This window comes from Nannobrachium achirus (assembly GCF_963921795.1).
Source record: "Nannobrachium achirus genome assembly, chromosome: 13".
Lineage (NCBI taxonomy): Eukaryota > Metazoa > Chordata > Actinopteri > Myctophiformes > Myctophidae > Nannobrachium > Nannobrachium achirus.
Window position 1 is genome coordinate 31366842 of NC_137833.1, and position 27429 is coordinate 31394270.

General features: G+C 42.5%; 1 protein-coding gene across 1 annotated transcript in view; it reads right to left on the reverse strand.

The window, feature by feature from the left end:
- Window positions 1–27429, reverse strand: part of ccdc88ab (coiled-coil domain containing 88Ab) — a 104220-nt gene that overhangs the window by 26133 nt on the left and 50658 nt on the right. Inside the window, exons 6-21 of the mRNA XM_080740431.1 lie at window positions 26228–26311; window positions 25784–25924; window positions 24562–24740; window positions 15369–15450; window positions 14217–14375; window positions 13703–13849; window positions 12756–12900; window positions 10971–11149; window positions 8717–8854; window positions 6630–6813; window positions 5941–6071; window positions 4511–4804; window positions 3761–3943; window positions 3200–3478; window positions 2513–2640; window positions 1186–1324 (exon numbers count right to left, since the gene is read on the reverse strand). Of these exons, the coding sequence (XP_080596557.1) occupies window positions 1186–1324; window positions 2513–2640; window positions 3200–3478; window positions 3761–3943; window positions 4511–4804; window positions 5941–6071; window positions 6630–6813; window positions 8717–8854; window positions 10971–11149; window positions 12756–12900; window positions 13703–13849; window positions 14217–14375; window positions 15369–15450; window positions 24562–24740; window positions 25784–25924; window positions 26228–26311 (2592 nt within the window). The remainder of the gene's footprint in view (window positions 1–1185; window positions 1325–2512; window positions 2641–3199; window positions 3479–3760; window positions 3944–4510; window positions 4805–5940; window positions 6072–6629; window positions 6814–8716; window positions 8855–10970; window positions 11150–12755; window positions 12901–13702; window positions 13850–14216; window positions 14376–15368; window positions 15451–24561; window positions 24741–25783; window positions 25925–26227; window positions 26312–27429) is intronic.

Here is a 27429-nt window from a genome sequence, read left to right on the forward strand (position 1 = left end):
CAGCGCTCCATGCCATGAGGCTGAAGGAAACTCTCTCCCAGACTCCTGACGGTCACCTCATGAATAGATGAAAACCCACCATGGAAGATGAATAAATAATGTGTGTTGAGTGTTTTAGTCTGCAAGGGAGAGGTCTGAGAACAGAGTTTTCTGTGAGCTGGAAGAGTGGTAATTGTATTTTCTGTGAGCTGGGTGTCAGTGTTTTTTGTTGCTGTATCATTATTGTTTGCACGGCCCCTGGCTTGTGTGTGTGTGTGTGTGTGTGTGTGTGTGTGTGTGTGTGTGTGTGTGTGTGTGTGTGTGTGTGTGTGTGTGTTGTGTAGCATGTGTATATGCATGTGTATGTAAGGGTGCGTCTGAACTCCTCCTGGCTGGTGTGTGTGCGTGCCTAGCCTACACCTATGTGCAAACGTTTATCTAAAATCACTGTTACTTTGAATGTTACCAGTTTGACATGACTCAGCTCGCCTTTGTGTTTTCCATTGGGCAAAAGTACCTGGTACCTTTTTTGGTATCACCAAGTGATCACCAAAAGGTGGCGTGAAAAGACTTGAGTTGAATCGAGTCAAGCCGCTAACATGCAAAGCTCCATTACAGTGTGTTGCCATCCATGACAACTGGATACCCCCCACGGGATCAATAAAGATCTATGTTTGTATGAGTGTGTTTGTGCGTGCATCAGGGACAGGGACGTGCAGAGAATGTTAGAGGCACGGCTGACATTTCTAAAAGGGCCTTTTGGTGAAATATCGCAATAGCAGACCTCCAAGCTCACAATTGAGCTTGGAGGTCGGCTATTTCCGGTGCTACCACACACTGAATTAAGCATAATCAAGTCAATACTGGAGATGTGGCGTAAGGCATGGATTTCTACACAGAGAGGGCAATTCTTTCAACATAAGATGCTGCATTCAAGTTCAGGAGAGTTTGGAAAAGGCAATTATCTTGAATGCTGCCTTCAGGTATGGCATGGAAAGAGGGCATTTGCATTTCTTTCACCATAGTAAAAAACACATTTATGGTCTGGAAAGGGCACTTTTTACAGACTGATAAAAGGGCAGGGGCTCAAGCCCCCTTTGATGTGTGCACGTGCCTGGCGTGCGTGCGTGCGTGCGTGCGTGCGTGCGTGCGTGTGTGCGTGCGTGTGTGTGTGTGTGTGTGTGCGTGCGTGTGTGGGGTGCTGACCGTCTTCAGCTCCTGGCGGAGTTGCTGGTTGAGGTTGGAGGACTCCTGCAGCCTGGCCTCCAGTGCAGCGATCTTCTCCTCCTTGATCTCCAGGGAGGACTTAAGAGTCGACTCCAGCTTAGACTCCAGCAGCTTAAACCTGAACACAAAGTCAGTCATGTTTAATATTTAGTGTGTGTCAAACACCAGACTGCAATTGCGTCAGCGCCAAAGCCGCACCCATTTTTGAGCACCCACATAATTGCCTTCCATCTTTTGACAGAACTATCAAATATTTTGGTCGATTACATTTAAGGAACCTGGAAATATTCTGAGCATACCTAGTTGATAGGTTTTTGATGTTGACAACGACAGTTTCGTTTCACTCCAGAACTCTCTGCTTCTCAACAAATACTACCATCAACTAAAGTATGGAAATGCTCAGAATGTTACCGGGTTGTTGGAAATATTATAAAAATAAATATTCGATAGACGTCAAATGATATAAGCTACTTTAGGTTACATTCCATAGGCTAACAATGCAGATGATTCCTCAAAAAGGAGTGCGGCTTTGGCAGTGATGTGTTGCCAGTCGGCATCATTGTATTGTTTTCTTAAAGTCAACTATGAAAATTTCAACACCAGGAAATGAATTTCCACTACCTACAAATATGGCTAGTCCAAAATAAATATATCTCAAATCCCAGAAGTCATAGAACTCTATTGTTGTTCGGAAAGTCTCAGAGCTGCACTGTTGCTTTGATCAGCAAAATTCATCATTGTTATGAACCTGGGTATTGTAATTAATTTCCTTTCACACAATGATGAATTATGCATATCGAAAAAGCTCTGGGATTGTCTTAACAGTTTTTGGACAGCAATGGTGTTGTACAGTAATATTTGTTTTTATGTTGACAAAAAAATGTATGTTGACAAAACAAAACATGCCAGCCTATCTTTTAACTTCAATACCGTAACATAATGCTTATCACTTAAATCACCATGATCACCCCCATAATCCTGAATCAACATTAAAGCCAAGTTATTACTTGGCAAGAGTGTAGCAGGTGGAGGTAAATATTGTCTTGAAATAAAGCTCTCACAGGATGATAATACACTGTTTTTGTGTGTGTATGTTTTTTTACCACAGCAAGAATTTTGCTAGGATGCAGACCTGACCTCTGGTGCAGTTGTGCATGACAAAACTACTACTAGCAACGTTTATTTATTCTAGGCTCTATAGAGAAAGAATAAATGTTATCATTTGGCTTCAGGGGCTTAAATGGTTTTAAGAATCACAGCAATGAGTGAAGATTTTGCTGTGTGTGTTCGCGAGTGAGTATTTAACCTGTCATCAGAGCTCTGTTCATCCTGCAGCAGCCTCTCTTTGTTGAGTCCAATCTTCTCCAGCTCGTGGGTTAGCTTGTCCAGCTCATTATTAACCTGCTGAGTCCGCACCTTCTCACTCACTAGCTCCTAGAGAGAGAGACACACACACACAAACTTGTGACACTGCACTAAAACATTTCCTTCCAATAATCAATATTTGATTAGCTTTTAAGATAGTGTCTGAAAGGTCATCATGATTTAGTCTGGTAACTTCTCCAAGATACATGACTGTTTACACCAGTGGCTCTCAAATCTGGATAGAAAACCAACAGTACTAGTGTTTCTGGTAGGATAGAAAATTACTTTAAATTAGCAGTAATAGGCGACCTAGTAGGACAGAAAACCAGCAGTATTAAAAGCAGGTTTTTATTTTAGTTTTTAATTCAAACAATTAAAAAAAACTTTTAACTATTGCCTAATGAAAAAATGTGGAGGTGTGGTAAAGTCTACTGTAAGACAAATTATTCCCATTCATGTTGTCAGTGTGACAGAGAATCATCTTCCTTTTACACTGTTGAGGACAATGAAAATTGTTTTCTATTTCACACTTAACATTTCATCTTGATTAATTCAAATCGACAGCTCATATTTCTAGGGTCTCTTGTCCAGCTCTCATATCAAAGAAATGTTTTCCCACCATTCTCACCTCTCGGAGGGCGACCAGGGTCTTCTTATCGATGGTGGCCTGTTTGACTAGCTCCTTGTTCTCCCTCTCCAGGTCTTTAACCCTGGTACACGAGTCTCTGAAAAAGATCATCTCCTTGCCCATGGTGCGGTTCTCCTTCTCCAGGGAGGAGATCCGCTGGTTGTCGTCTTCCAGCTTGGAGTCGCGGATCTCCGCCTGCTGCCTCAGTCGTTTGTTTTCCTTCTCCAGCAACTTCTTGTCCTTCTCCAGCTGAGATGTCTCATGCTCCAGGGTCTTGTTCTGAAAGAGGTTTAAAAGGGAGGCGAAGAGAATGAAAAGATGGATGGATAAACATTATTTCACAGGAATGTAATAGACAATATAACTGTCAAGCTTAATTATTAACAACATTAATTATGGTATGTTTGGCTCCCATAGGGGGACAGTAAAGATGATTGACCCAGTGTTCGCGAGTAAATATACATTTCTTTTCCTACCTTATTTTGCATTCCCAAAGAGTTTCAATATAAGATCAAGACCCGGAGAGACACCACATTTCTCTTGGGAACTGGATTTACCCACCTCCTGCTCGAGCTGCTCCAGGCGTTTACTGGAGATCTTGAGCTCTTCCAGGTTGTGTTGGAGTGTGTGGTTCTCAGCTTCCACATCCTGCAATTCAGCTTCCAACTGCTGGATCTTCCTGCTACTGTTCTCCAAAGCCTTCTGCAGGCGCTGGTTCTCTGTGTCCAGACCCTGGTTACTGACCTGCCACAGGAATTAATACATCACTAACCTGTTACAATCAACTGGTTGCTCGAACTCACGGCCCACTTATATACACACAGGTCTTGAATCAGTATCCTTTTTGCTTTGATAATAATCAATGAAATGTACAGAATGAAATAAAATGTAAAAAAAAAAAAAAGGTAACAGAACATTCCTAGTATGACAGGCTTAATGGAAACTGTGCTAAATCCTCACAAATACATGGGATAGAAAAATGCATCCTGCATTCTGCAGCCGCAACTGTACAATCTCAACATGATAAAACTTTCCATAACATACTCAGTGTGCCTTTATTATTGCTGCCATCAAGGAGATGGTATAATGATTAGTGGTGCTTATATTTGTTGCAAGCAGATATTATTGAATTTATAATAATACTTGCATTACTTGTATCACTACTGCTGTCTTCCAGAAGGAAGCTCTTAACAGCTGAAGGCTGTTAGCTCCAGTACTAGCAGCAATAATACAGATAAAGACTTTGCCCGCATTTTCCAAACATAATTATCACCATATCGTCATATTGTTTTACGGCAGGTGTTCTCATACCTCCAGTCTCTCGGTCTTCTTTGAGGAGGCCTTGAGCAGCTCCAGGCTGCGTTTCAGCTGGCTCCTCTCGCTCTCCAGTTCGCGGTTCTCGGCCTCCAGCTGGGCGGCCTTGGCCCCCGCCAAGCGGAGGCCCTCGGCCAGGCGTCTGAGCTCCATGTTCTCCTGTTCCAGCTGGGAGTTCTCCTTCTCCAGGGCCTCCAGCTGGAAGGACATGTTCTTCAGTGTGTCCAGGTTCTTCTTCAGACGCCGGCCCTCTGCCTCCAGCTCGCTATTTTCTTTCTCCAAGGAGGACACCTACGCAGGAGGTAAGAACAGTAGGTTAATGCCCATTGATCTGACCATTGACCCAGCTGAACATTTTGTTTATGTGCTCAACTCACAATCTCATTTTAGATCTTATCTAGATTACCACTCGGGATTGGGATTAAAAAATAATAAAATAAAAAGCTATCTCAGATGTGTTCAGACATGAATTTCTCAATCCATGTGGCTATGGCCATGAAAGGAAGGGCACAGATCTCATATCAAACTAACACTCTACTATAGCCAAGATTACTCTTTTACCAATGCAGAATTCTGAGCCTTTAGGCTGGAAGGCGATGATGGCACATCATACTTTCTATGAATAATAAACAAACAACCCGCTATGTGAAGTCTTTCCCTCAGGCTGATGCAGACAGGGTTGAGAATACAGATCATGTAAAACACAACTCTGCAAGTTTTAACTAATGCCAGGGTGGGCAATCTTCCAATGCAAAACCTTGAGAGAAAGTTAATTCATTTATTTGATTCTTCCAAGTCTAGCTCTCGTATATATTCTGACAGAAAACTAAAAAAAAATCAAATAAAAAAAAGAGTGATGTGTTAAATTGTCCTGAAAATAAAAAAAATAAGTACAGACACTGTAATGTAGCTTATAAAGAAATTATCTTGATTACATTTTGGCATATATGCCTTCTTCATAATGGCAATGAAGAGTAGGCATTGAGGCTTAAATGTAATAAGGTAATTTCTTTAGGAGCTACATAGCAGTGTGTGGACTTTATTTATACTTCTGTCTGTCAGCTAAATTATGTCCTGCACCAGCACAACATGTTGTAATACATGCGAGTTCTATTTGTTTTGTTACACGTTAACAGTTTCTCTCAATAAATTACGATTTCTAGTAAAGGAAGTCCATATCATGCCTACTAAGGGCACTAGGACCAGGCAAGGAGCTGACACACTAAGTATGAATGAATGTTTAGGGCACTAGGACAAGGCATTAGGATGACCGACTAAATATAAATAAACATATAGGGAACTAGGACAGGGCAATGAGATGAAAGACTAAGTATAAATGAACATTTATGGAACTAGGACAAGGCATGAGGGTATAAATGAACATTTAGGACACAAGGCCAAGGCATTGAGCTGACAGAACAACAGACCTTTTCGCAGGTGATGCTCAGACTAGACACTTTCTTCTGCAGGCTCTCATTGTCTCTTTCCAGTTTCTGCACCTGAGTCTCCAACTCCTCTGCTCGCTCACCTTTTTCCTTCAACACCTCCATCTCTTTACCTGCGCGAGCACATGCACAAACACTTATTTATAAATCAATTTTCAACAACCGTCTATTTCCAATTAATTACCCAGGCACTTAATTAGCTAAATCGATTTTGAACCCCTGGCGGGTGTTTGGTAGCCCGGCCGCTGTTTGCGATACGTATTTACGTCCATTTGAATGGCGGTCGATGCGCAAAGCTGTGTCAGACCCCCGGCGAATATTTGGTGCCCAGCCGCCGTTTGCCCCTGGGTGATTATTTGGAAATATATTGTATATAAATTACTTTACACAATTAACTGAATGGTACAATACCACAATCACCACAGACAAAGTCCAATCACCACAGACAAAGTCTAATCACCACAGACAAAGTCTCTTTCTTGTAAAAGAGACTTTGTCTCAATGTTTTTTGACTGGTTAAATAAAGGTTAAAAAATCCTAGAATAGATTAAAAAGATACGGTCAACAAAAAAACAAAAAAAAAGGAGAGCATTTTCTTGGCAAGAAAAGGGATTACAGCCTTCTCGTGTGCGAATAAAAACAGAGATCTAAAACAGAAGCATGTCACTCACGTAGCTGCTTCCTCTCAAACTCAATTTTATTGAGTTTGGCGCTGGTCTCAGAGATGGACTCGTGGAGGACACGGTTCTCCTTCTCCACGTCTTTGACCCGTGCCTCTGTGCCCACCTGGCACCGCTGGCGAAGGGATGCCACCGTCTGGCCCAGGTGCTTGTTTTCCTGTTCCAGACCTTTCAGCTGGAGAAAGGCAGAGAGAGAGAGAAAGTTGAGAGAATTTATCAACCAAGCTATCGCCATGAATCTGAATTACTTTAATATACATCTAGTCATGGGAGTCACGATGGCCGTGGTGCAGCAGATATACAGCGAGAATGTATTAATTGCATCACTAAGAAGCTATGCTTATTTCATTAACTATTTTCTGCAGGGACTTTCCACTAACTTGGGTGCATTGGTTGGCAAATACTCAAACTCAAGAGAACAGTTGTGGAAATTAAAACAAAAGTTCTTGTGTTTTCATTCAGCCTTATGGGGATGTACTATGTGTCAGTGAGTCAGTGGAAACCAGGCAAGGTGTGTCTACAGAACAACGTTATTCTGGTTGTTAACTAAATGTACTGTATATATGAAACCTTATATTAAGATACATCCTGAATAAATTAGCTTCAAATATATTTGCCCTTTATAAATCAAAATATGTGAGCTAATCAAAGCTGTTAGAATTGTTATGGATGATGACAACAATAGTCCCTTGAGGTATAAGACAGCCATCTGTGTCAGGCGCGCACGGTAGCAGCAATCTGTCTAGTCAATAAAACATAGTCCCTGAACCACCCACAGCTATCTGTGCTGCAGGGAAGGAGAGACAAAACCACACAAAGAACTCTCTCTGCTAAAGAAATTTGATCCACACTTTGATAAAACATAATAGCTTTGTCATGCCTTTTTCCACTGGGAATGAGTCAGTGAAATCTTTGCCAACTGTGTGAGAGATTCTAGGTTCAAACCAACTGTACTGACTTGTATACGGTACTGTAAAGTATACATGTATGTTGGAGGATCTGGGGGTTTATATGCCAACCTGTAAAGCATATGCAACAAGCGTGTGTAAAATGCATGTCAGGATGTAATGTCATGGAAACAATTTAATCTAGTTCTGCTACATAATGTAAGATTCCACACTTCGATTGTGGTATGTGGGGAAACTACCATAGCCCTTTTAGTTGAGTAGCGTTTGTATGGACTTATGTATATAAAACAATGACCTAACAATGTTGTCAGTCGTAATCACATCATGATACATGGCTTTTGTCCTTTGACAGAGGGGAGATTCCTGCGCTTGGATAACATGGATAGGCAACTTTTACATTAGCGAACTAGACAAGAGGCGCATTTAGTTTATCTTTGGTTGATATACAGTAGTAATCACATGATGATGATTGAGTAAAGCTATAATAGAATCCTCTGAGAGAAAGAAGGGGCGAGAGGAAGGGGATTGTGTGTGAACGGGTGCAGTGGGTTGCTGCGTTCACACCAGTGGCAACAGTCCACAAGTCATTTTTAATGGAAGCCAGAGACATGTTACAAACTTGATGCTGAACCTTGTCGCTGCATAACAGAAGCACTACAAATCAAGTTGAGCTAAATCTGAGCTCTATGACACAGTAAAGTGTTAATCAATCATGATTTTTTTTTTGTTATTTGTTTTTTCATCATTTCAACTCCCTTTCTCTATTCTCACAATTCCTCATCCAGAAAAAAACTCATTCTTGCCATTAGCCCAGTAACCCTGTGGTACCATCTAATAATCTAATAATTGAAAATAAGCGATTATCAAAAGATAGCAGATCTACAAGCTCACAACGCGTCTCTATGGCAGCTTGTAGATCTGTATTTTTGTAAACCACCATTCTATGTATGAATAACAAAGGGCTTTTAAGTGTTTAATTAGACTAATCGACTAGTCCAGTATAAAAAGAATTGCCATGTTCATTCATTCATTTATTTAAAAGAATTATACATTTACAATACATTTTGGATTGATAAAATGTAGGGATAATATAATGGATAGTTTCAGGCAGCCCTACATTAGAGAGTATGCATGGTTACCACAGACACACTGTAGAGAGAGGGGGCTGACCTGTCTCTCAGAGTTCTCTCGGAGCGTCTCCAGTGTCTTCTCCAGCATGGCTTTCTCCTTCATCAGGTCTGTGCTGAGAGACTCAGAGCTCTGCATGGACTCTCTGTCTGCACACAACTCCCTCTCTAGCTGCTCCAACTGCACGCACACAAACAGTGAAATAAAAACACACAAAATGGAGTGATTAGGATGTTGCACCTTTCCCCATGTTAAATTTAATTTCCTTGCGGGGCGTGCCTGTAGCTGACAGGATACTGTGTCAAACAATGTCAAAATGTGTGTTCTTCTTGGCATGACTACTGCTTGAAATTGTTGAGGTTTGCCTGTGTATTCACACTGCTGCAGTTTCATCTAAACCAGACTTATTTAGAAAGCAGCACCCCATTCTGTTAAACCAACTCATGCACACGCGTGTGCACGCACAAAAACACACAAAGCATTAAGAGTGCCTCTATTGTTCAGGAGTCCCAGAATGTATTCACACGTAATGTGTTTTGAACCAGACTGTGAGCCATGCACCCAGCAATAAATTCCAAACTCTAGGTTTCAAAGAATTATTATTCCAAGAGCACACAGAAAGGCTTACTGAAAATAGCTAAGAGTCATCTCTTATTGAGGGGCACTTGGGTGTTAGAGGCTGGCAAAGAAAAGGAAAACCCCGTCTTGCCTCGATTTACAGCTTTGCTTTCATCCTCCTAGTATCTGCCCCTTCACACTCTGTCTCTCTTTTTTACGTCTTTTCTTTCTCTTCCCCTGCTACGAAGAGAGTCTGAGCAAAACGTGTGATATATTGATCTATATTGTGAAGAAGGGCTGGTCCCACATGCTAATGTGGATGGTTAATGGTACATTTTGGGAAAGGCGAAGGCTAGCACAGCTGTGTAAAAGCACAAACAACAGAGGAGACTTCTTTCTCCTATCATTACTCACCCTGTGATGCGTGAGAATGTTTGTTTTCGTTGCATGGCTTCATGGTAAAAGAAAACTACATGAAAACTTCAACATTTAGGTGTTGCTATTTATTTAAAATCATCAAATATCTTTGATCATTCACATCATAAGGCATAATGCGATGAGGTATTCCCAAATGTATTTTCCAAACATATTGGTACACTGGTGCACATGCCAACTTAAAGAAAAAGAAGAAAGAAAGTCTCTTCGTCTTTAGGAAACTAGCTGGAAGTATTTTACTCAAACAACAGTACTTTGAACTTGTTGACATGGGGAGCACTCTGGTACCATAGATGACCGGCTAATGAGTCGACCACATAATGTCAACATCCCCAGTTAAATTACAGTTGTGGTTCTGTGTTGCGTGTCCTTCCCCCTCTCTGTCCTCAGTTTCCTCTCGCTCATCACTATCTAAATAAAGCAAGAAGGCTAAGAAATAATATTAACACCTTCTAAGCCAAGGGGGGCCCCTTAATGTTAAAACCGTACTATATCGCACATCCCCCCAGGGACTCTCAGCCACGTCGTACATTCCCGGACTTTGTCTTTAAAACCGGAATAAAAGCTTTTGATCCGAAAATCGGCGATCGTCTAACCTTCCCTAGTCACCACTCGTGCACTGATAGCTCATGCAGACCGTGCATGAAGCAGAGGTGACGTCAGCGCCTCTCCTTCACCAAGGCTACTCCCAGCCCATACGTTTGCTGTCTGCACACTCGAGCTCCTACAGCAGCCATGCTTGGGGCTATGCTAGCGAAACTTTTCAGTTCTGTTCTTCAGTCACACATGGACTATTTGCGGGGACATTTACGTGAAAGGATCGCGCACGCGAAACGCACAGGGACATCGACGATCGGCCAAAACCCCCATTCTATCCCAACGGAGATCGAGAAAATCATGGTGAGTTACTGGCCTGGGGGGAAAAAAAAAAGAAAAAACAGCGGCGCTGTTCAAGATGGAGGGGCTGCGGGGTCATGTTTATAAACATAATATTATGTCTCAGATCACAATACAATAATAGAAATTTCACGGCTAATCTACCAACCACCATTCTATTTCGGACTGCAACGTGTTAAAAGAAAAAGCATAAACCTTGAAAAGGTTTAAAAGAGTTTCTGAGGTGTTAATTTTTATACATAGTAAAATCTGTGACGGGTGAGATTGTGGGTGAGATTAGCAGTTGCTGTGCCATGGAAAGGATAACTTATATTCTGAAGGAAAGTGAAAACTATGATACAATTGCTTAAATTGGCACTTGGTTTAACATTTTACTGTATAGCATAGCATGTGGTGTGGTCCCTACCCTCTGAGTGAGTCTCTGGTTCTCCTGGATGGCTTTGGCCAGTTTTCCCGAGGCGTCCTGTCCGGCCGCTCCTCGGAGCTCTTCCACCGTCTTCAGCAGCGTCTGGTTGTCCTTCTCTAGCTTCAGCAGCCGGCTGGACGTCAGCTCATTCACCTCCTCACCCAGCGACTTCTGGGGAGCTGTGCAGGCAGTGGTGGACACAGTAACGAAGTATGTTTACTTGAGTACGGAACTTAACTTTTTATTTTGTATACTAAAGACTTTCACTCCTCTACATTTCAAAGACAGATATTGTACTTAGGATAGTAGAACTACAAGCGTGTAGATCAGCTATTTCTACTATTATTAATATTTTTTGGAAGAAAAACAATTTGAAGAAAAAAAGAGAAATATTTGGAAAATATATACATTTTTCTAGTTTTTGTACTTTTGAAAAAATATAAAAGCAAGTACCGGTACTCATCTACTTTTGCTCAAGTACAAATTGGACAGAGCAACTTCCACTTGAATAATATCTGACCAGATTATCTATATACTGTACTTGTGGTGAGTACTTTGTCCACTACTGTGTTGGACCCATTAGGATTTGACATTGAAGTGTGTTTGTCTGCTAGCAGAGTAAGCAGACAGTCATTCATTCATGTCTACTCTACAGGCATTTTCTTTCCACACTGATTCTTTTTTTTGTAGCCTGCATACAGTAATAAAAATCCGAAGTGTTAATGTGACTGTGAGAGTTTACAAATTGAGCCAAATAGAGCTATAATGGTCTATTTGTAAGCTCTCTGATTTACAAAAAAAAGAAAAGAAAGAAAAACAGGGTTCCAAATAATTCGGATCTGAGACAATATCAAGGAGACAAGGCTCAAAACCATGAACCATATAAACCAAGTGTACACAAACTCTACTACATTTCATCTTATTGCTAAATTCCTAATAATATACTCAACTACATCTAATTTATCTTTGAATCATTGAAGTGTTGTTTCAAATAGGGCCTATATCCAGAGCCCAGGCTACTTATTCTTCAAGGGATGTTGAATATTAGCTTGACCGAGTGGAAATAAAGAGTGGTCCAATCTGCCAAAGGCCAAAGGCCAAAGTCTGTTTTTGGTGTCCCAACCCGTCCTTGACCTCAACAACACTCACACACCCACACAGTAAAATCCAGAGTGTTGATTTAATGTAAATGAACAGTGACTGTGTAAAATTTGACTACTAATGGTATGGGTACATCAGCTCAGATAGCCTGGTCATCCATACCAAAATGTTTCTCTATGTTCGACATAAATGTTTTTTAAAGACTAAAGAGTGAAGAAGACGTCAAATGAGAGTCGGAATCCTTAATTTCTATTTTGAAATTCATGATTTCTCCGATTGTTTTGAATGCCTGTTAGTGGTCACGCACTGCGTAAACAGTGTGGTTTTGTGAATCCGATCCTCAGTGGTTAAAAACGTTTATACCAAGACAATAGACTGCACATTTCATAATACTGTGTGCACTCTAGGCTGACACCATGGCACGGAGGCTACTGGAGGAAATCTGTGACAACCCAGAATAGAAATGGAAATATTTCTTCCATAAAATAATTTATATTTGTGAATTTAACAACAAAACCTTGTGGTCCATAAACAATGAGCCTCCTGATCCTCATCATTTTTCCAATCCAGCCATTTTAGCAGGTAAACTACAGCAGCCTCCTCCTGTATTGCAGAAACCTGCTGTGTCAACCTACGTACTGTACCACTACCACCCCCACCATTAGCCTCTCCATTCCTCCTTACCTTCAGGCCGTTCGGGGGTCTTGGAGAGTTGTTCCAACTCCCAGCCCAGGTGCAGGGATTCATCCATGCTCTGTTTCTGGGCCATCTCCAGAACCAAGTTCTCCTCCAACAACTCATCCATGCGCTTACGATCCATGTCCCGGTCCTGCATACAACAAGCAACCAGTGTTTAGGAGAAGCCATGCAAGACCATTTTTTTTGTTTTGTTTGTTTCCTTATCATCTAAAAAAAATTGCAATTGTTTTAAAGAAATTTAAAAAATTATCCTACGTAAAAAGAATAAAACTCAAACAAATTCCATAAATGTGCAAAGAATAAGAAATAGAGTAAATAGTAGATCAACAAGTTCACAACATGTATGCATTGCAACGTGTTGTGAGCTTGTAGATCTGCAATTTTCTCTAGTTTGGGTCCCAGCAGGGTGACATCGAATGTCTCTTTTGAGTCTAAACTCTACAAGTGTACAGGGCCACCGCTAGTCATTTAGGTGCCCTACTCCTACTACAGCCAGCAGAGCATGTGTGTGAAAGAAATGTATTATTGTCAAATGTTGTGAGTGAGCTTGTAAATTGGTTATTTTCACTATTAAATAGGGTTTAACACTTCCGCAAACTAACCCGGCTGGAGTCGGTTTAGTGTTGCCATGGTAACCAGGTAAACAGACGCTTGCTGCGGGTGCTTGTGAAAGACGCTGGTGCATACGTCATGACGCAACACGCCCAGAAGCAAAACGGAGCGGCTATGCTCCATTGACTTGTGGCTTCCGGGGCTCTTCAAAATAAAACGACAGGCTATGGCGGCAGGCGTTGTGTTAAGTGGTAATTTTGTATGTATTTCTGTAAGTTTGTATGTATTTCTGTAAGTTAGACATCAAATTTCATTTTTCGGTCTTGAGCAAGTTGGAAAACACTGCTATACAAAGTGTAAGTGCTTTGTGGTGATCTCACCATCTCCATATCATGGATTTTGGACTTGAGCTGTAGGCTCTCCTTCTCCAGGAGGTGCAGTTTGTCAGAGCGAGCTCTGTTGCTCTCCAACTGTTCCTCCAACATGTTCTTGGTCTCCAACAGAACCTGGTTGTCTTCTTTCAACTCCTAGAGACGCACACAGCACACAACAGGGCAACACGTCAGAACAAGTCAGATAACCACATGCACAGTACTTAACACAAACTCACTCTTTTTACAGTTCTTCAGACATTAAACTTTACCCAAATTATTATAATCACTAGTCTTACAAAGTTATCATCAGAATCAGAGTTTCTGCCCCTAAAATTGTAAATTAATGTCAATATATTGTATTTTTGTTCCTCCCTTCCGATTTCAGAGGCATTTTTAGATTCCAGAGGGTACGCTAATTGTTTGGGCATTCTGGTAGTAATACTAGCAACAGTAGCAGTTGTAATAATAGTAATAGATAATGGTAGTAGTAGTAGGAGCAGCAGCATGATTGTATATGTACCTCAACTCTGGCTTTGTAGAACTCGATGTCGTGCAGTCTGTCTTTGTATCGACTCAGCTCACTCTCCAGTTTTTCGACACGCATGGCTTTCTCTCTCAGATGGTCCAGCTCGTCCCTGTACGCCCTCGCCGACCGAGCATCCGACATCAGCTGGTAGCTCTGTGGGGGATTGAAGCATTAACCATTTAACCACAAAAAACTAAAAAATATTTTAAAAATAGCAGATCTAAAAGCTCACAATGGGTCGCAATGTGACATTGCAAAAATTGTGAGAGTAAAGTTTCTGTGTGGATACTTATTGGATAGGAAAAGAAGAAGAATACTTGTGCAAGGAACTAGGAGTCATATACTGTAGTGCAGGCATTCTGCCGTACAGAGGGGGTGGGGGGCTCAAAGTGACCAGAAAGTGATGTAGTGCAGGTCTCCTGCGTATGGAGGTGGGCTGGGGGATCTAGATACGGTCATGGAGTCTGATCGAGGCGGACACAAAGGAATGCCACTGAGGCTGTGTGCTGCTTACAGAGTTGGTATTATGAAGAAGACTTATTTACTTCCAAAAGAGGAAAGTGGAAGAAATGTCTTAAGAGGTTGGAAAGTTCATAAGCAAAATATTCCATAGCTTGCAGCTTAGCAATAAGCTACTCCCCTACAGTACCGGTCAGTCACAAATACGTAGCAGAAGAAGATAACAGCAGTATTCAACATTGTGTGTCTTCATATGAGTGAGAGAGAACAGAACAGACAAAGACATTCCATCTCCCTCTCTCCCAGACACCCACCAAATAAACACCTTCTCCCCTTCCTCTCCCTGAATCCATCCACCTCGTTTACTGCACTGCGCCCAGCCAAACATTCAGCCAACCAGTCTAAATCAAAATCCATGTCAGCCTGTTTGTAATGGCCCATAATGAGCTTTAGCTGGCTGATTAAAGCTTGGCAAGGCAGTGCAAGGACTGGACTGCAGGCACAAGGGAAGGGAGAGAAGACAAGGTGCAGGGAAGTGTGTGTGTGTGTGTGTGTGTGTGTGTGTGTGTGTGTGTGTGTGTGTGTGTGTGTGTGTGTGTGTGTGTGTGTGTGTGTGTGTGTGTGTGTGTGTGTGTGTGTGTGTGTGTGTGTGTGTGTGTGTGTGTGTGTGTGTGTGTGCGTGCTTACATCTTGCTGAAGCTTTTTCAATTCCACCTCCATATTTTCTGACTCCTGTCTACAATCCAACAGCTGCTCACTCTTCTCCTCCCTGAGAGAGAAAATGAAGAGCGGATAGACAGAAAAGGGGTTGTCATGAAATGTGACAGTGACGACAGACAGAGAGCGGACAATACAATATATACTGTAACTGTAATGGGTGAAACACATACATTGAGACGAAGCTTTACACTGACTGTCCCTCCCTGCATCAGCCAGCGGAAACAAAATCCTTCTGCCAATTTCACGTAACTGATTAAAGGAGTAGTTCACCCGCAAAGTGAATTTTTTTCTATTGATTAGCCTTGCCATGGAGACTTGAGTTCAATAATATTTTTTTGTATTTGTCGCATTCCTAAGACAAAAAATTATAGTAAATTTACCCCCATTGATTCTGGATGGGAACCCAAATGCATGGCCCTGGATGGGGACCCAAATGCATTTGGCTTACAATGGGGGTAAATTTAGGGTCAAGGGTCAAGTAAATTTACCCCCATTGATTCTCACCCAAATGCATTTGGGTCCCCATCCAGGGCCTTGTATTTGGGTCCCCATCCAGGCCCATGCATTTGGGTCCCCATTCAGAATCAATGGGGGTAAATTTACTATAATCAATTTTTTGTCTTAGGAGTGCGACAAATACAAAAAGATATTTTTGAACTCAAGTCTCCATGGCATGACTAATCAATAGAAAATGTACCTCCATCTTGTAGGAATTAACTGATTGATTAATGCAGTTATACAGAAGTGCTCTAATCATGTAAGAATACACAGAGGCTTCCTCTTGCCAGTTCAGAATAATGGACTTAAAACTGTGTGCATTGTTCTACCCAGGACACAAAGCACTCCACTTCCTGAATAATCAACACCTGAGTGGTGGGTTTGGGTCAATAAAAGCCTCACTTCCTCTATTATTTGATATTGCATGACAGGTTGTTCCTAAATACACCCAGGTCCCTTGTATCCGGTGGTAGACAGCAGTACATTTACAATGCTATACTATCTAAGTGCAATTTTTACTGTACCAAAGTGCAAGCTCACATGGCAATGCGATGCATTGTGAGATTGTGGATCTCTATTATTCTCTATAATTGATATGCTGTCAAATTTAACTTTTTTGGAAAATGCTAATAATTTGTACTAAATTAGCCTGATTTCAGACTCAGCTCACGCTTTAGTCTGAAACTGTGCTCCATTCTGAGCGATTTACGGGGGACTTTTTTGCGAGCGTGTCCGCGCGCGAGTGATCGCGACGCACGGTGATCGAGACGCACGGTGGACGCGACGCACCGTCGGGGAGTGTGTGTGTGATTGTGTGTGTGTCTCTGTCTGTGCCAGTGACTGCTTCCACACAGAACTGCGACCAGAAACTTGTAATTAACATTAAACAGCTTGGTGAAATCAGTGCGCTCGTGCGTGTGTGTGTGTGTGTGTGTGTGTGTCTGTGCCTTCCTCAGCCTGCCTGTGTGTGTGTGTGTGTGTGTGTGTGTGTGTGTGTGTGTGTGTGTGTGTGTGTGTGTGTGTGTGTGTGTGAACTTCGTTTGAATCGTTTCAACTGCTGCACGGATTGGATATTCGTTAGACCCACCCCACCCCCACCCCCACCCCGCGCGCTCATTGGACAGCAGAAAATAAAAACCGATTCATGTACTAAGCTCCAGACCAGAGAAAGAGTCCACTCTGAGAGTGGGCGGGGTCTCTGGTCTGGAAGCAGGCTAGTACTAAATGCCCAAATGCCTAAATGCCTAAATTTCAATAAAGCATTGATATGAAAAACAAAATGCACTTTGTAATTTGTACTTTTGAATACTTCATATTTTTAAAAGCAAGTACTCCTGCACCAGTATATATAATGTATAGAGAGTATATATACTCAAGTACTGGGGTTGAGTACTTTGTCCACCATGCACTGCTTTTAACACATCACAACAGTAAAGCCGAGATAACGTCACTGTGCCTGACACTGTGCCTTCATTGAGTGTTATTGTTGTGATTGTTTGAACTTTACCACATCTCTGATTACAATCTACAATATGGGGAACGGCAGTAGCTAACAATAAACAGAGTCGACCACAAAACCAAGTAGCCTCTCCTTAAATGACAAGCAGAGAAAAACAGAATGAAAGGAGGGAAATAAATAATGACTGGACATCAACCGCAAAAAAAAACAGATTTGATAGTGTGTTCCCCTTGGACTGGCTGAGAGGTAAACATGGATGTAAATCAGCCAGCTGCCTGCCTCCTCCCCCCTTGTTCCTCCCATAACCACTTTAATCCTATATACTCCATTGACTGGGGTCCCCCAGTGGTCTATATTTGATCCTGTGATAGTTTTCCTCTACACCAGGGGTCTTCAACGTTTTCAGGCCAAGGACCCCTTAGTTGAGAGAGAGATGAAGCAGGGACCCCCACAACCTTTTCATAGATTCCATATAGTTTAATCGTTTGACAGCACAATCATCATCAGTGTATTTTGGATTCATGTCAATTCGTGTTTTCAGATATTTAACCACTTGAGCCATCATCACCTAATAAACTTGACCTTATAGGTGCCCCCCAGACTAGGCACGGTTGCCGTCGGTGCTGCCGCTAGGATCAGCGGTGGCCGCACAGCGGTGAGACACAAACACACTCGCTCAGTGAGTAAACGCTGCGCGGTATTTCACAAAGATGAACACAATCCATCTCTCACCGTCCGCGTTCGCATGCACAAACGAGCACACTCGCGAGGATTTCACGGGACTGCGCCCGCTCTCCTCACCACCCCAAAACTTCGCTGGGCGGCCGAAAAAGCAGCCCGCCTCTCATTGAAAATTAATTGCTAGGAGGTTGGAAGATTTGGACAACCCCTTGTAGTAACTCTGAGGACCCCCTAGGGGTCCCGGACCCCCTGTTGAAGACCCCTCCTCTACACCAAAGAACCGATCTGCTATTTTCAGCGAATGTTCGCCTATTTTTGCCAAGCGTTCGTCTATTATCCCAGAATAGGGATAATGTGGTTACGCGACAACTACTAGTACAAGAATCACAGATACAGATGACAACAATATGTGAAGACAAAGGGATCACAAGACCTCTGTGTGCGTCTACCATATAACATCTGGATGTGTAAGCTTTACCTCCCCACCCCACAAACAGTTTAGGTGCCCTTTCTAATAGCAGTGTGACATGTAACCTCACACACTATAATTTGACATGCAGGCGTGACAGAGGGATAGGCTGACACTTGCACTGAAGAGAGATAGAGGGGGACTGAGAGGGAGTGTGTGTGTGTGTGTGTGTGTGTGTGTGTGTGTGTGTGTGTGTGTGTGTGTGTGTGTGTGTGTGTGTGTGTGTGTGTGTGTGTGTGTGTGTGTGTTTTCTGCAGGATCTTGGTGCAGCGAGAGAATGCATCATTTAAGAGAAAAAGGGCTTGGCATTCCTGTGATGCACTGAGAGGGGAGCAGAGACGGAGTGTGTGTGATGATGGCCCATTTGATTACAGCTCTGTGTTGTGGTGAGGTGAGGCGTCTCGCTATCTCTCTCTCAATGTGTTTTATTGCCAATTTGCCATGACAACACATACCTTTGTATTGTCAAACATTCAATATTGCATTAAACGTGATCTTAGAAATAGTTAAAGAGGGGCGGCCTGCTGGCCTACTGGTCCAGGCGCATATCACTTAGGCATTTCCACATAGGCATGGATGCCTGGTGGCGTCGCCGGTTCGATTCCCGATCCGGACGACCTTGCCGCATGTCAGTCTACTATCCTATCCAATAAAGGCAAAGCCCCAAAAATGGCAAAAAAACTAATCTTTAGAAACAGTTAAAGAATGTACTATTTATGTTAAAAGTACACACATGCACAGACACACTTATTGCGACCACAGGTCGCAGTTTAGTATCAGATCCGTCACATCTTGACCGTATCTGTATCGGTAACGCTTGTCTTTTTTGTTGATTGACTCTCACGCTCTGTATATAGTGATGTATACTATCACAATACAACCAGATACTGTATAGACACAGACTGCACATCTAACATATAATTTTCCGAATGTCTGTCTGTCTGTCTGTCTGTCTGAGTGTCTGTCTGTCTGAAACCGCGTTTCTCCTCAGTGGCTGGAGCAATTGATCTGAAATCGCATCACCATCAGCATATGAACACACCTGACATAACTGTGAAGCCCGTTTGTCACTTTCACAAATCGTATGCTGTATAATTGCATTTTTATGGTGTATCTATATCTATTTAGCCTACAGTACCTTTTGTGACCACACATGTTAAGGGAGGGGCGCTGTTGTTCAGGCCATGCACAATCACACACAAACCCACACACACACACACACACACACACACACACACACACACACACACGGGGGGGGGGGGGGGGGGGGGGGGGGGGGGAGTGTGTGTGTGTGCAGGCGGGCAGGCGGGCTGGGGGGGGGGGGGGGGGGTGTGGTGGTTCTGGCCCTGTTACAGATGTTGTCCAAAATCATGCAGATCGGTACACAGTATCTCTGTAGCCGTTAAATGGAACGGGTATTTCTTACATTGATGCTCCTACATATTAGCATGCAAGCACCAGTTAAAGTTACTTTCCATCCCTCATATACTGTGTGCACAGTGCACATCCCATAATCCACACACTGCACATCATTTCGGAGCTCATATCTTTGAACGGGTAAGGGCTAGTCTATACTATAATTTTGCGAATGTCTGTCTGAGTGAGTGAGTGTCTGTCTGTATGAAACAGCGTTTCTCCTCGGTGGCTGGAGCAATTGATCTGAAATCGCATCACCATCAGCATATGAACACACCTGACATAACTGTGAAGCCCGTTTGTCACTTTCACAAATCGTATGCTGTATAATAGCATTTTTATGGTGTATCTATATCTATTTAGCCTACAGTACCTTTTGTGACCACACATGTTAAGGGAGGGGCGCTGTTGTTCAGGCCATGCACAATCGCACACAAACCCACACACACACACACACACACACACACACACACGGGGGGGGGGGGGGGGGGGGAGTGTGTTTGTGTGTGCAGGCGGGCAGGCGGGCGGGCGGGCTTACATTGATGCTCCTACATATTATGCAAGCACCAGTTAAAGTTACTTTCCATCCCTCATATACTGTATGCACAGTGCACATCCCATAACCCACACACTGCACATCATTTTGGAGCTCATATCTTTGAACGGGTAAGGGCTAGTAGTAATAATTATGTAACAGAGAATAGTGAAATTGAACGGTTACTAAGGGATACTAGTGATACTGTACAAACACAAAAACAGTCACACATTGTATGTGCAGGCTACTAATGTAAAGCTAAGACAGGCGCTGTCATCAGGTATTAAGCCACACCTATACAGCAAACCCATTTACATGACATGCTGCTCACTCAGTTTGGCACACACACACACACACACACACACACACACACACACACACACACACACACACACACACACACACACACACACACACACACACACACACACACACACACACACACACACACACACACACACACACACACACACACACACACACACACACACACACACACACACAGTAAACAAAAAAGCAGATGATATGTTCAAACACGAGAAGAAAACCGATGGAGAGATAGACAACGTTTTCCGCACCTTCAAACAGCAGTGGCACTTCTGTTGGTATTACAATTACTATTCTTCTGCTGGTATTACAGTACTATTGATATGCCTTCACTACTAGACAATTCCATTTTGGAACCACTCCCAAGTTTGTACATTATGCAAAATCATTTATATCACACTTATAACAAATGTATAGCATCCTGGCTTCTTGCAGGCATGACCTAGTGTGGTGACAGTCTATGCCTCATCACAAATATACTTCACCTGTAACAATTCACTGACACATGACGAGTACCCAAAAGCCACGCTAGTGGCCCCTTAGAGGCTATGCTTCTCCTTAGCCTCTACACCCAACCAGACCAGTGGTTTGAACTGACTGGCATCATCCAGTCTTTCAGAGCTAGCGTATATAAATGGCATCCCAGGCATTCACTCTCAAACTTGTATTCCAGCAGGTATGTATGTTAGTGATTTTACTTGATTGAGTGTTCTGTTTGGCTTGTGACATCAGCACTTTAAACGGCAATATGGATGAGAATCATGTACAAAACCAACTACAAGATAAGAGACGTATTTGACACACAGGATTCCCTGTTACCTCAGCCTATATTACATTAACACTAATCCCAAACCTAAACTGAGGGAACATAGGGCTAAGTTCCATCTGTCAGAGCCTTAAAGGTAACACTAAAATAAAGACGATGGGGTCATCAAAACCAACCGACCAACTAACAGACAGACACAACCACATCGCAATCCTAAAGGTCAAACCGCAACAATGCAACTCCTTGCAACATGCAACTACTTGCAAATACCCGCAACCATTATCCCCAATGACAGTTGCAACGAGTTGCATTGTTGTGACATGCCAAACAGTTTTGTTGCAAGGAGTTGCAACTAGTTGCATTTGTGTGCTTTGGCATTTAGAGCGTTCATGGGTTTTATTTACACTTCTCCATGCATCGGTCACAGCGTAAAAATGATAAAGGAACCCTATGTACTTGAATTTGATGTTTTCGAATCCCAACAGTAATTGCACCATTGTCACCATTGCAATGTCCAACAGGTTTATTCTCAAGTCATATATTTTTCCCAGATCATGCAGCTCTAACAAACAAACAAGAACATGACTTTTGCACATGACAGATTGTCACATCTGCATTCAGAGACGCTTGCATACATGCACATGACTCCGACAGGCACGCAAACATAAGCAAACACGAAAACAGACAGCTGACACACACACAGCTCATTTTGACCCAGAAGAGAAAAAGCTGTCTAGTTACTAAAGCACCTCATTTTGCCTGCTACATTTAAAACCTCAACCATTCAATTTCCCCTTTGTCAAAAGCATCACAAGACCATCAACAGTACCACATGGATTGCACTCCATGGCAACAAGTAAGCAACCCAAGGAAATAACCTCAGCAGGGTCTTCCTTCATTTTATGGCCTTCAGTAGCTCCAGTAAACATAGCATCATAAAGTAGGTCAAGGATGTAGAATGAACAGGCCCAACAGCACAGAGGTGCAAAACATATTCAGCCCAGAAGCCAGATTTAGAAACTATTTAGTTTCATGTAAACTTTACTTTTGCACTTGTCATGTGAGGAGCCTGCAGCCACTGCTGTTCAATCAGTTTTGAGTCTTGACCTACAAACGGCCCACTCGTCATTAGCAGAGTTACAGAAAGAGTTTGCAAAACCCGATGAGACAGGACCCACGTACCAAGTACAAATATAAACTTCCCAGGCTTCTGAGGACAGAACAAAACGTAGACATTTAATTTGTTCTTCTTCCCCATAACTTTCTTCTTCCCCATAACTTTTGTCTAGGGCCATTTTTATGTACAGTACTGGTATGTCTGTGTTTTGAAAGGACCTATAAATAAAGTAACTATAATCTATGGCGGCAAATATAATTATTACGGTGATAAAAATGATCTCAACTTTCATTTGTCAAAGACCAAGACTTTGATTTTTTCAGCGCATTGATGTTTTTGCTGTGATAACTTTATGTAGATCTAGCATTAACTCAAGCCTAAACCCTAGACACCTGAGCCGTAGACACTAGCCGAAGACACTAAAAAGCAGTGAAATCTGGCTTAGGATCAGCACACCCAGTGATCGAATCCGCCAAACTGCTGTGGAGCAAACAAGAGATAGACAGGAAAAAGGCTTTTCTTGGCATCCTAATGGCCAATTATTGTAAAATGTAAAGCATAAAGCATTCGACAACAATACGTCAACTAACTTAATGCACTTAAGAAGGGTATTATGACGATCTTCATGACACCAGCACATTTATCAGAGGCGGTGGATACACGCACATCCAAAGAGACTACGACCAGCACATTTATCACATCAGATGTTATGTCTGTCTGTGTATCATTAAGCCTCTTCCCCCCCGGAAGCAAAGGTAGGCTACATCTGCAAAACAGTGCCCGCCACTGACCATTAGTCTTTGTCTACTCTGGACCTGCGTTAGAGCACTCTATAGACTAGGAACTTCTATTATTTATGGCTACAATGGAAAAAGACATTCCAAAAGTGTGTCTCTCAGTGTGTGAGCATTTGTTTTTCATTTGTGTGCATTCCTTTGTGTTTATAGTATTTATGCTAGTGTGTCTGTCTATGATAGTATGTTTTTGTTTTTGTGTATGCATGGTCCATTCTTGAATGAGCGATCGAGACTAGGATATGAATTGTTTTCCATCAGCCTCTCTATTCTTTTTTGCCATTTATTTAGATAAGAGAGTGCACAGAGACAGGAAGGTCAGAGAGAGGGGACTGTTTTATATATAAAACCCTCAAACAGACTAAAGCACTTTAAATTTGGTGTCCCTATTTTGGGCATGTCATCCTAGGAGAAAACATTTCTAAAAGCTAGCAAAAATAGCAGACCTACAAGCTTTGCGTATGAAAGATGAGATAAATTAAAAACGCTGAAAGATCAGACATGGAGATCCAAGGGCTAACGATGAGTTTCTCCAAAATCACCATAATCCTGTGAGAACACTGACACCTCCAACAAGACTCCTACAGTAGCACAGTTGAACCCTGGTTGAACCCACTGATGAGGTTCTTGGACCCCGTCTAATGTACTGTACATAAGACCCCCCAACACAACTTGCTACTGTAAGTGTTAGACAGGATATGCACTTATTTGATGGAGTCATGGTTATTGACCATGATGTGCCGGCTGGGGCTGTGCCAATGGCAACACCCTTAACAACATTGCTTGGCAGCAATAAAAAAACTGACTTCAACTCATAGTTGAAGTTGCATGGCTTAAGTAATCATCTATTCTTCTTCCATTATTTGAGCACGGAACAAAATATTTTGGATAAGGAAAATGGATACATACATTTTCATTTGAATCGTATTAATCAAAATCAATGTTTCTGTCTAATCCACCAACATTCACCCTTTGTGATCAGAGTACATGTATTATTTTTACAAACTCATAGTAGTTCTCACAGACAGACCCCTTGAAATGTGAAAGTTTGAGAAACTCTGATAAACTGTATGTAATCATGAGGTCTGTGGTACTCACAGCTCCTGGCGCAGGCGTCTGATCTTGGCCTTGGCATCAGCCAGCTCCACAGAGAGGTGCTGACGGCTCTCTGTCCTCCTCATGTTCAGGGAGTCGGGGCTGGGAGTCTGGGCCAGGCCGGGGGGAGCGAGGGGAGACAGCTGGACGCAATCTCGCTCCTGCGTGAGCTCCACGATGGTCTGGATAGATGAATGGGTGGGTGGAGAGAGACAGACACACAGACAGACATTAGCATTAGGCAGGAAGACAGACAGACTGACACTGGACATACTGTAGAAGAGACAGAGAGAGACAGACGAGAGCGTGATAGAGACAGAAGGGTCGTATAGTGTTACAACAATGTATGGTATCAACTAAGAGACCCCACTCTCATCCAGTACCCACAAGAGGAAATGGGGTTTTAATTGAGAGTGGGTTGACTGCTCTGTGATTCTCTTGAGGCTATTAAAGTGCAACCTGACACACACACACACACACACACACACACACACACACACACACACACCGGCTCTATCAGTCATGAGCATCTGCACCCTGGGGGGGGGGGGTTGAAAATACACTTAATGATGAACATACGCAAAGCCACATGGATGAAGAAAAGTCTGTGTGTGTATGTGCGCGCGCACACACACACACTTTTCTTCATCCAGAAGCGTTAACCGTTTCAACCCTTCCTTCCTGTGGCAGCTCTCTTGTGGTCTCAATAAAAGAGTCAAGTTTCCACATTTACAGAAAGCCGGCCCAAAAATTCCATTCGGAATATGCTTAATTTAAAACGGTGACAGATAGCCACAAATCTAATGCATACCTGTATCAGACACACACCACTGTACCTTCTCTGTGTATGCTACTGTCCAGACAAGGTACACATTTCTGTGTGAGACTGTTTACACCAAAAATGTACATTTTGATAGAAATGTCTGTGTTTTTTAAAGTATTGGACTGGATACATGACAATTTAATTATGCTGTGAGAGTTGTGTGTATGTTGTTAATCCTAACCCCCGTTTTCTTTAATTCATCAAGTATTTTCTATTTTTGTGATATAACATATCACATCTTTGCTACTTTCCAACTGTCCGTCTCCCTCTCAAAATGTCCTACTGTCTGTCGCGGCTGGAAGAAATAATAGTGATACTTGCAGGGGAGTTGCTGGCCCACTCTCATAAAAGAAACATAACCTGAGAATAAGTTACACACACACTCCAAGACCTATACTGTACCTCAAGTTGCGTGTCTCTTTCATCCACCAAGCGTTTGAGGTGGAAGGCCAAGTTTCTAGACAGACTGTCCAGGTCTTCAGGAGGTATTTCTCCTCCCTCCAGCCATTGCAGATCCACCACATTCTCCTGGTTTTGTGTCACCTACAATTAAGAACATTTTCCAGTATCCAGTATTTTCTGCATTTTTCATGTTTAATGTTTTCCTGGGGCTAAGAAAACAGCCCAAAATAAGATAATTAATTCCAAAGGAAGAACTTTTTTTTTCTTTTTTTACAAATAAGTGCATTTTGTATGCAAAGTTGTTATGCTACTTCTGAAATGGTATTTTGTTAAATGTAACATAGCATTATCCTCACTGACACACCCACTTTACTTGGAGAAATATTCCATAATCTTCCTCTTTGTGGCCGAGATAAATTTCACTTCATCATTTAGTAGACCTACCTCTTGGATATGTGCTGCTATCGCAGCTTTAGTGTCAAAGTCCAGGGTCTGGATACGCTCAATATACTCTTCCTTCTTCTCACACTGCCAAGAGGGGAGAGGAGAAAAGGGGCATGGCCATGGGTACACGTTTGTTGTGAAGCTCAACACGTCATATTGGCTTTTTGAGCGGTGGTCACACCGTCTCCTATACGTGGCCGTGTGTGTGGGTATGCGTCCGTCCGGCCGTCCGGCCGTCCGTGTATGTAGCCTCAAGCCTGCAGTACCTTTTCTGACCACACATGTTAAGGGAGGGGCGCTGTTGTTCTCACACACACACACACACACACACACACACACACACACACACACACACACACACACACACACACACACACACACACACACACACACACACACACACACACACACACACACAGGGGGGAAGGGTGGGTCAGCATGTGTGGTCAAGTATTATTATTATTATTAACAAACTGAATGTTTTAGGGTCAAATAAATTAGAGTGTGTGAAGAAACTACAGCATTGTAAAGCACACTAACTCCGCTGCACCCACCCAGTAGTGCTGTTGCACAGCCTCCACGACCACCGCTCAGTTCACACGGGTGTGATTTTCTTTTTACCAGAGAAGAGAAGAGAAGAGAAGAGAAGAGAAGAGAAGAGAAGAGAAGAGAAGAGAGCTTGCAGAGGTTCATATAGGTCGGCAAACCTGGAGGCAGATACCAGACACATGGCACAGAGCCAACGTCTGATCTGCTATTTATCTACTAGGCCTGTTTTCTGGATAGGACTGAGTCAAATGTGAGATGAGTGTCTACTACTGTGAAGGTGGGAGTAACCCTAAAGAGCCAAGTGAAGAGCACAGGCTAGCGTGAGATAGACAATAGACTAGTGAATCACTATTTACTGCATGCAAGCTGCATCAGATTCACACTGCCGCTAAACCTCAATTGGGATTTTATGGAAGTGTTTTTTGGATTGATGGATGAATGTGAAAATGTCAGATGGCTTCCACTGTGCATTAAATCTTACCATCTGGCATCTGCTACAAAACCATTTCTATTTCTCACACCACTTCACTTGTACAGCCTCCGCAAAATATTTGATGTTTGTATGTAATGTTCAAATTCAAAAGCTAAACAAATAGCATTTTCAGATACAAAGACAAAGTGTCGAGAGCAGCTTTTCCAAAACCCCTTAGAGA